Here is a 10,260-nt window from a genome sequence, read left to right on the forward strand (position 1 = left end):
ACACAATCACGCCGTTTGATTGGCTAGAGCTTGCACTGGCATATGATTCGATTGGCTGACGCCTCCGTCGAGGCGGCAAAAGTAGAACATTGCTCTACTTTTGCAGCGAGCACCGCGAGAGAAGCTACGCTTTGCTCCCACAATGCAGTTCGGCGAATCGTGATGTCACCCCATTCAAAGTGAATGGGCAGAAGCGTTGAAGCGGCAACGCACGCCGCCGTGTGTAGGGGCCGTAAGTGTAAAAAAATGCAAACTTGTGATTTTTTTAATTCAAAGTGATAGTTCTAGTCCCAAATGACAGCCAAGTCATAATAGGCATTTCCTGTTGAAGCTTTTAAGTGCTTCAATAACTGTCTGTTATAAAAAATAAATAAAAGAGTATTCTGCGTGTTGAAAAAACTCTCCATAAATGCAATGTGCTGAAGCTGTTTTTTTTTAGATGGTGTACCATTTAAATTGTTTTTTTCAGAACATATGGGAGATAATCTGATGCAATTTCACAATACCCCCATTTGATTATAATGCCTCCTGGATGCCTCCTGGGGAGTAGATTCTTGAACAGCACATTATGTAAAGATTAAACATCTGGCCCGGAAAAGCTTGAGATCCCCCAGGAAGAGTTGGAGGGCCTGTTAGGAAACCCGATCAGAAACTGTTGCACGAATGACCCGATTCCTGCTTTTTAAAATGTATTTTGCCTTGTTGGTCAGCAGTCTTCCTGGATATTTATAATTTGTGAGCTGGTATATGCACAATCCTGCTACTTGTTGGAGCTCCAATTATTTATGTAGTAGCAGTGTTACTAATTAATGGGAACATCTCCAACATGAAACAAAAAAAACTACAATTTCTCAAATAAATAAGAGCTGTGTTTTAGCTGCAAGTACCAATAAACAAGTTTTTGTTTTATTCATTCTGACGTGGAGTATTTCCTTTCAGTGTTTTTCCTTACCTTGCCAGTAGCCTCCTCATCTGTAACCTTGTGAGCTTGTTCAGATGCCAGTTTGTCCCTGTGGGGGGGAAATGTTTTAGTTTATGAATGCTGTGTTTTTATTAGAGAGCAGGGATTTATCTTGATGACACTCAGAACTTACGAAGAGTCCTCTTGGCTCTGGGTGTACTGGGTGAACACCGTCGTATCCAGAGACGCATCAAGGTTGTTGTACATGGCAGGGATGTCGACCCTGTGAGCCAAAGAAAACATTAGATTTACACGAGACTGACAACATGGACGCCGTTGATTGACTCATGTAAACAAACAAGAGGACGAAACTGACCTTTTTGTCCTTTTCACCTCCTTCTGGTGCTCAGTCAGCACTCGCTCCTTGGTCTCAGGAGGAATGAAGACGAAGTCGATGGAGGCCTCTTCGTCCAAAACTCCTCTGCGGGGGGGCTTCAGGGAGCCAAAGTCAAGCTTTGTCTTTTGTAGAGAAAACAATGGAAACAGAGTTGTGCAATGGTTAGATAGTTAGAAAGAAAATTGAATATACTGTGTAGTCAATGTAAACTTGTCCTCACATTAGGGCTGTAGCCGAATATTCGTTCGTTGGCCAACTATTCGGATTTCAATTTCATTATTCGGATATTCGTTTAATATTTTTTTTCTTTTCTAAATGTATGCTATTAATAAAGGCGAATTGCCATATTCTTATACTATATTTATACTTTTGAATTGCACTGTTAAAATGCGGAAATATATACAATCTCAGCCTGTGCTTCTGACATCGCGTTCACTCACAGTCACGAACGCTAACGGCACGCTTCACCTCGCTTCACCCACAAAATGCCAAAGACTTCAGCTGTGTGGGACCATTTTAAATTGGACGACGGTAAGAAGAAGGCAGTGTGCCAAATATGCGATAAGAAACTGGCCTACCACGGTGGCACAACAACTCTGAAAAGTCACCTGGATGCTGTAAGTAGTAGCCTAGCTTAGCTTAGCTGTTGTCAAGTTGCCATGATGAAGCTGCTTTATCCGCCGTTTAAACAGTAACGTTACACATGATAAAAATGTGCACTTACCTTGCTTGGAAAATAGTTGCAAGCAAGCTACCGAATTGTTTTTTTATAGTAGTTTTTTTAATTGTATCCGAATATTGAAAATAATAGGAGTAATGTGGGAAAATCTGGGGCTAAGGCAATTATTGGCATACAGTTGAGTAGCTCAGCCTAATAATAACTTGTGTCCATAGGTGCATCCCAGCCATCAACATCCTCAACAATACAGCAGACCCTAATGTTTGCGAGTACTGAGACAATAAATAAATATAAATCGTAATAGTATGCTCTTTCTGCACTTCTGCTTAACAGCGTGTTGTCAGGTGTCTCGGATTCGGAGCGTGTTATGAAACCTTTTGAAAAAAAAATTATAAAAAAAAAATACAAATCTCTCCGCACTGAATATTTTCTGCTGATTACTATCGAATATCCGGAGCCCGAAAAATGGTATTCGGGACAGCGCTACCTCACATGGTAACAAAGTGCTTTCCATTTTTAAATGAACAGGAGATTTCTTATCTTACTCAAACATCTTTTGCAGCACTACATTTTAAAGAATATCATTGCCAGTAATAAAAAGATGACAAAGCAACTGGTAAAGAAATATATAAGTAAGTACGAGCCAACACATGCATTATACACAATCATATCCATATATGGATTTCAATGACAATTTTTTTTGCGATGTTGTATTTTAGTGTTGCCTCTGTGTTTAGTGTCCTGTCTGTAACTTTGTGTGATAGTGTTACCAAGAGTCACCAATTAATGACTAACCTAACGAATATGTCAAAGCAAAAAAAGTAATAGAAGGGCAAAGATTAAAACATCCTAACATCTGGGAATTTGTACAACACCTGGGAACAATTTCGCTTTTGACAAGTAGATTGGAACCTCACCGACAACCTTACACTTCCCTTTAGGTTCACCTAGGAGTTAAGTGATTGCACACGGAAGGGAGAGAGTCAACCTTCTTCAGGGAGTCGCTTCACGAGGCCGACCGGATCGCCTGGGCGCGGAGGGTGCGGACCGCATGTTGCTACTTTGAGGACCGAGACCAGAGAGAGACGACACACACTTACAAAGGAGTGTCTTGTTCGTCGAGGCGTGGCGGCAGCGAGTGAAGACCTTTGAGGTCGGAAACCTTTGAGTCAAGCCCGGAGTGGATGGGCTCCTCTAGGTCCACTTGCAGAAGTCCGAAGCAGAAATAAAGACGTTACATCCCTACGGTGTGTAACATTCTCTGCCTGTCAAATGATTGTGTTCTACGTGTACAAACAGCAGAGCAAAGTAGGCCGTTTTAAATGTCTAATTATCTAATAGGAGTCCAACGGCTAAATGGTAAACCTTAAGCTTACGGGTGTAAAACGGTTTATCCGCGTGAAATGAAAAGTGAATTTCCCAGGGTACAGTACAGTTGGGCATGGGCCTTGGTTTACCTTGGTTAGGCACCTCGGCAATGCAGGCCGCCTCGGCAATGCAATTTCGGGGGCGACTACCAGGTTTTAACTGGTTAGGTGCCTGAAGGAGTGTGTGTGTGGAGTCACGTCCGTCGAGACGACTAGAGAGGAGGGACCGACGTCCGACTATTGTCTGTCAACCCTATGCGCCGCTTAAGAGAGACGTCTGGGGTAAGAGTGTCGCAACATAGTTTGTAGAAAAGAATGAGTATATAGGTCTGTGTGACAGAAAATGAAGCCGACACTCAAACACACCCGAGTTCCTTACTCAACCGAACACAAGCGACACACAGCGATTTTGTTCCTTTTGTTTGGATGTGACTCGAGTCGCCGCTAAGTGTTTGTAGGGCTGGTTAGTCTCGTGTGATACGAGGTTGTCCCTCCCACCCCCGACCTCGATGGTTACTTCGGCAATTTCCGTCTCTCACTTAAAGTCACTCTTATGTGCATCAAACTGTCACTCAAACCTTTTAACGTGGTTATATTGGGTAGATTAAGGTCATCTGGGAGTTTGGTTACCTTAATACTAGTTCACCTTTCCCGGTACTGTACCTGGAAATTCTAAGTTAACAGGACGGTAGAATGAGTTATCAGTCAAGGAGGGAATGGACGTAGTAACACTATTTATTTTGGGTCGAAAATTTTTTTAGAAAAATAGATTAGAGTTTTTTCTGTTTTGTTCAGGGTTACACTGGTTAGTGTGAAAAAAATAAATTCGGTGGTTTTTATTATGTCTGTACTCATAAATAATTATTATTCTTGTTTTTGTTTCCCCTTTTATTGGTTTTCGGTATTAACCTAATTGAAAAAAAATTAAAAATGAAATTTGTAGTGGTTTATCTTTACGTTTTTTTCCTTTTAATAAACAAAGTACTGGAGAGTTTGTAATCTTTCTTGATTTGTAAATTCCACATTAATGCCAAGTCAGAATAGGGTACAGAGGTATAAGAAATATGTCTGTATAACTCGGTCCACTCCTCTTCGCTTCTGGGGCTAGTAGAAGGGACCAAAGGCTCAACCCGCGCTACAAGGGCCACTAGAAGTCACCTGTCATTAAGTCATTCAACGAAATTGAAAAATCAAGACCCTAAAAAAAAATCGGTTACAAACCAACAAACACAGTAACGACGACACACCCGACTAGGACACACCAAAGGAGTCTCACTCTCAAGGGGTACCTCTGCTTTGAGTCACCCGTAGGGTCCACAGCAGACACCCCCTTCTCATTTCTTGAGAGACGACTTTCCGAAAGACTCGAGGGGTTCTTGTTCTCGAGTTGGCTTTTAGAGGTTTTGGGCAAAAGACATTCAGTGGGTCTGGTCGAAAGTAGTACTCCCTTTGTGATTTATAAGTAGATTTGTAGCCAGTCTCTTTTTTTTTTGCTACGACAAATCTTTGGTGTACTACTTAAATTTATGAAATTGTTACTAAATATTACTGACCTTTTCAGGGGTGTGTATTAAACCTCTTGGACTTTCAAATTCTTTGACTGTGCTAACCAAAAATCACTTCTGATAGTCTTTCTCCGTTTCACACCATGTATTGTTTGGTACGTACGTCGTATTACCTATTTTGTACCACATGTAATAACATCTGTTTAATTAACTTTAGAAGTAGAGCCCGCACAAAAGAGTATAATAATATTAACCTTCGGACTAAACTTTGTAAACTAGTGAAACATAAATTCTTTGTTTCGAACAAGTGTACGTCCGTTTTTCCGATTAACCGTGTGTTTTTACAATTTTATAAAAGTGGTACTATAAAAAAATAAATAAATCCGAAATAAGATATGTCCACATTTTTTAGAGTAAACTCTGTGTTCCCAGAGGTAAAAGTTTCTCTNCGTCTAAATGAAATGCTTTCTGACACTCTGGGTATTTGTAAATGTTGAATATGTAAATATGATATCCTCTGTTGTTTTTTTGTTTTTGTTTTTATGTTTCATGTGGAACTAAATGATGCAGGTCTCCCTTGTAAATGAGATCGATGATCTCAAGGGACCAATCTGTCTAAATAAAGGTTTGAAATGAAATGAAATGAAGATGAGTTAAAACATTTTTTTATTTATTTTAAAGTTAAATGGTAAGAATAAACTTTTCATCTGATTCCATCATTCTGTAATGTCCAATGCAATTTCTTAAAAATGTGGTTTACAACAATGTTTAGTTTTTGTTTAGTGCAACATACGACGGTAGAAGAGAGTCTGAAAAATAGAAAGAGGCTTCCATCAGCTAGGGCTGTCCCGAATACCATTTTTCGGGCTCCGGATATTCGGTAGTAATCAGCAGCGAATATTCGGATAGTCGCGCACGTTTTTATCATGTGTAACGTTACCGTTTAAACTGCGGATAAAGCAGCTTCATCATGGCAACTGGACAACAACTAAGCTAAGCTACTACTTAAGAGCATTCAGGTGACTTCTCATAGTTGTTGTGCCCAGAGTTTCTATTAGAATTGTGATCTCTCTCTCCTGTCAGATTAGACTTCACTCGCGTTTATGTCCATATCGATCAGATCTAGCTATTGAAAGCGATGTCAGGCGCCCAAGCTGAGATTGTATATATTTCCGCATTTTAACAGTGCAATTAAAAAGTATAAATAAAGTATAAGAATGTGGCAATTCGCCTTTATTGATAGCATACATTTAGGAAAGAAACAAAAAACAAATATCCGAATAACGAAATTGAAAACTGAATAGTAGGCCAACGACCGAATATTCGGATATTCAGGTACAGCCCTGCCATCAGCGAAACAACATCTATAAACCTAAGATTTAAATGTCGACACTCTTTAGAAAAACGGGTAAACCCTGAGTGGGTAAAAATGGGTCACTGCCTAAAACAGAATAAAAAAAAGTTTGTTTTCACAGTTTAACGTTGTCTTCTAAAATAAAAGTCTGCAAAGAACAAATCACTTATTGAATTCTCAAAGCTCATGCATATTCCGACTTATGATCAGACACAGAGGTATTGTAATTTTTGTATGTTATTAATTATGAACCAGTGCATGTAGCACCTTTTAGTGTAACTGCCTTCTCCTGCTCACGCTCCCTCTTCGCCCTCAGTACTTTTATCAAGGTTGAGCTAAGAAGTTCATTCCTGACCTTGAAATCAGCCGTTCATTGCAAGATTACTAATCACATTCTACCTGCTGTAACCAGCTGCTGGTTTAAAGCAGAAATATACATTGGGATATAGATTTATTTTTGACAATGGGAAATATCTACTTGAGTGTCTTTTAGCAGCTTTCCACCACATGTATTGGTCCAAAGTTGAAACTTAAATATGCACTAATTGCTGCAAATATTTTTAAGGGCAACCGATGCATTTCGTTTTTTATAAAACAGTGAGTTGGTCCTGCCAGCAAACACTTTCCAATCGTGGGCGTCACTGTGGGGAGAGACTGCTGCCTCCTCCAACATATGAGAGCTCAGCACAGAGCTTCACTGCCAGCAAGCACAACAAGCGTCAGAAAATAATTTGAAAATGGGTGAAATTCTCAGTTTGGATTTAAACTCATTTTCTCTTTCAACACTGCTCATTTTTTTTGGAGAAGCATTGACTTGCTAAATTCCCATTGAATATATGCAAATCCCCCCACAATGGCTACTGTTGCAAAGTGTTGCATACTGTAAGCCAGCTAAAGCGGCGTGCTTGAACCCAAAGCAGCACTCCCTTCAGGTTTCACAGCATCGTAGTGGCATGGGTAGCTTGACACCGGGGAGGCAGGATGAATAATAGATGTGTGTTACTTCACCAAAACGGATGAATAATTCAGCAAGGGGCAAGGAGGGTGTTCAGAAAACAGAGACGCTGAGATGACCGAGCTCTACGTGCCGCTGCATGCTTGCTGAGTTTAATCTAAAAATACAGACTGACATGTACTGTAAAATGCATCAGGCCACATTCACAAAACATACTAACCGCAGGGAGACAATGTACATGCACTCAAAGACAGGCACATTCATCCACCTACGCATATGTAGCCTGCAATACAATACACAGGCCCTCAGAAGTGTTCCTTGGTGAGGCCTGGATTACACAAGTTGAGAGTGCAGTGCAGGAGTTTTCCTGCACAGAGAGCCCAAAATGATAGTGAGCATCTAATCCTGTGACCAAACCTCTCAGAGAGTGCATGTCGGGGCCAAAGAGGGTTTAGGCGGTTTAAGAGTTTGGCATTGTGAACGCTAACTCCTGCACTGCAGTGATGATACTCCATTTTAATAAACACGTGAGAGAAAATCCCTTCTCCTTTCTTTGCACCGCACTGTATTCAGTGTTACTCTGAAGTGAATCATTTTGGTAATGCAAGTAAACCACAGTTGTACTATTTCATACTGTTATTCATTTTTAAGATCAATCTAACATCTTTTCAACTGCTTGTCCTTTTTTGTCTGCATGCGTGTTTTTTGGGCCACTCTGTCTATACAACAGCACAGAGTGTAACAATTGAATTTCCCCAAGGAGATCAGTAAAGTGGTGTTATGTTCTTCTAAGTTTGGTTTGACTTTCTGCATGTGAGGCTTTGTTCAACAACAAAGATATACAACTTTTTATGAATCTTCTTATCTGATGCATGTGATCAGGCCTACAGTAGTAGACTGTGAACATAGCATATTAAATAATTGATAACATTAAGTTATTGTTCTTTATCTGATCGCTAAGTGTTCCCATAAACAATTAGTGCTATGATAATGTGTTCCTTTTTAAAACTCCTTACACCACACGTTACTCTAAGCACTGAGTCATGATGAGCATATAATGTCATATTAAGACCTTTTACTACTGGATTCTTCCGGTGTTACACTGCCCTGTTTAGCATTACAGCACAATGCGGTGATGCTGTAGTGTTCTCCCTTGGTCAGATTCATTTGGGTGATTGTTTAACTTTCCATAAACATCTGGTGAAGATTTGAATTTACATTTATGCCGGATAACTTCTACTGACAGAACGTTTGACACCTGTGACTTATGAAACATTAGCCACATAATATTTGCATTCAGCTCAAAGAAAATGTGAGACCTGGATGGTAGCATGATATTGTTAGCTTTGAGGTAAAAAAAAAAGAGTCTGTGTTGATGTCCAAGTCTGACAAATTACAGATAAGACTGATATGTCTTTTAAGTGGTCAGTAAAATCAGTGGCTTTGGTGTGAATTGGTGCTCATTCCAACTAACAAGAATATTTACATAACCTATAACATGTTCCTTTCATTAACATTGACATACATGCTTAAAGTTTGCATGCGAATGTGACTGTAGCAATAACCTTAAAGAGCAGACTTGTGAACGTTTTATTCAGTCACCAGTGGCCACCATAGAGAGGATGCACTCTCAGGACAGATATACATTTTCCTTGCTCATTAATTAATGCATTTTGTCTTCTGAGTGAACATTTAGGGTCCTGCGGAAGTTGCTGCAGTCTTTTGTTTCCAGCTTGAACCTTTATTCCCTTTTAAAGTAGGGGTGCTCCGATCGCCAATTTTGGGGCCGATCGCCGGAATCAGTATCGGCCGATACCGATCCGATCGAGTGGGTGGGGCCTATGGGAATCTTCCATTTAAAGTGATGTTTAAAACTCAGTAAATGGGGCTCATTCACTGGCGCTTCCACAACAACAACCAAAATTACTACATTCAAATGAAGTACATTATTCAAGTTTACATTCACTTTGGATAATAACAGGAGAAATTTGCGGAAGCGCTCTCTCTCCCTCTCCCTCTCTCTCTTCTGACAGCCTGTCAGTATCTCATGCAGCTCACTGATCCAGTAATGACGAGTGACCCAACAGTGAAGAATAAATATATTTATAACTAGTTTAGCTTGTTCCAGAGGTAGATAAAATAGCTAAGTGTGTTAGGTCTAACTCTTAGTGTGTTTTTTGCTCCACTCACCGGTCCGTCACAGCGGGGCGGAGCTGAGCTGCAGGATTTCTGCTTCACACACGTTGCATTAGGGGTGTAACGGTTCACAGTATGCACGGTTCGGTATGTACACCATTACCGGTCCGGGGACTGTTCAAAGACGTCAAACGCTCGACTGACGCTAACCGACACAGACACAGACACCTTCCTATGAGGGTGTAGAAAGCTTTGAGAGCCAGAGCGAAAAACTCGAGAAGTAGTGGGAGTAAGAGAGAGGAAAGGCGTAGACAAGCAAAGAAAGAAGAAAGCACAATCATTCTTGTCAGTACCGTCTGTTACCTCTCAATGACGGGGATCGTGAAGGACATCACGAACGTCAATGTTTACTTGTAAAACGCGTCAAAACTTTCATTTGCAATTGGCCGAGAGCTAACCAAAAATATGCTGCGCAGCTGTGATTTTAAGCGCAGCTGCTTTTAAAAATACTAGCTGCAGCAGCTAATACAGGTGATTAGCACGTCGGGATCAGTGGTATTCCTTCGTGAAGTGTTTAACGAGTCATGGGTATTCCTCGACATGTTTACAGTTGTCTTCCGACACCGCATCAAAAATCAACTTTCGGGTAACGATAGACGAGTATGAGAGTAGAGCTTTACTTGTACGATGTGTCCCCGCCTTGACCGGTACACACATAGGACTCCTTAGTGTCTTGTCTGCTAGCAGGAATAATACGACAAGTTTGGTTAATATTTACACAAACCAATTTAAGCCTCTAGTACAATTCAATCACCTACGAGGCTAGCTATAGCCAGTTATGCGTGAGAGACGGACTAGCTTAGCCCAGAGTATTTTACGTCTAGCGCTCTCGGCTGTCGACTGTGTTTTATGTACTGGAAAGAGACATAACCCACGCCGTATTGTTTCGAGGGTTTTCCCGAAGTG

General features: G+C 40.6%; 1 protein-coding gene across 1 annotated transcript in view; it reads right to left on the reverse strand.

The window, feature by feature from the left end:
* The window catches only part of rif1 (replication timing regulatory factor 1), a 25,001-nt gene that overhangs the window by 5,875 nt on the left and 8,866 nt on the right, over positions 1-10,260 (reverse strand). Inside the window, exons 7-9 of the mRNA XM_010781236.1 lie at positions 1,278-1,420; positions 1,095-1,184; positions 953-1,010 (exon numbers count right to left, since the gene is read on the reverse strand). Coding sequence (XP_010779538.1) covers positions 953-1,010; positions 1,095-1,184; positions 1,278-1,420 — 291 coding nt within the window. The remainder of the gene's footprint in view (positions 1-952; positions 1,011-1,094; positions 1,185-1,277; positions 1,421-10,260) is intronic.

This window comes from Notothenia coriiceps, unplaced genomic scaffold (assembly GCF_000735185.1).
Source record: "Notothenia coriiceps isolate Sejong01 unplaced genomic scaffold, NC01 NC01_scaffold00022890, whole genome shotgun sequence".
NCBI lineage: Eukaryota > Metazoa > Chordata > Actinopteri > Perciformes > Nototheniidae > Notothenia > Notothenia coriiceps.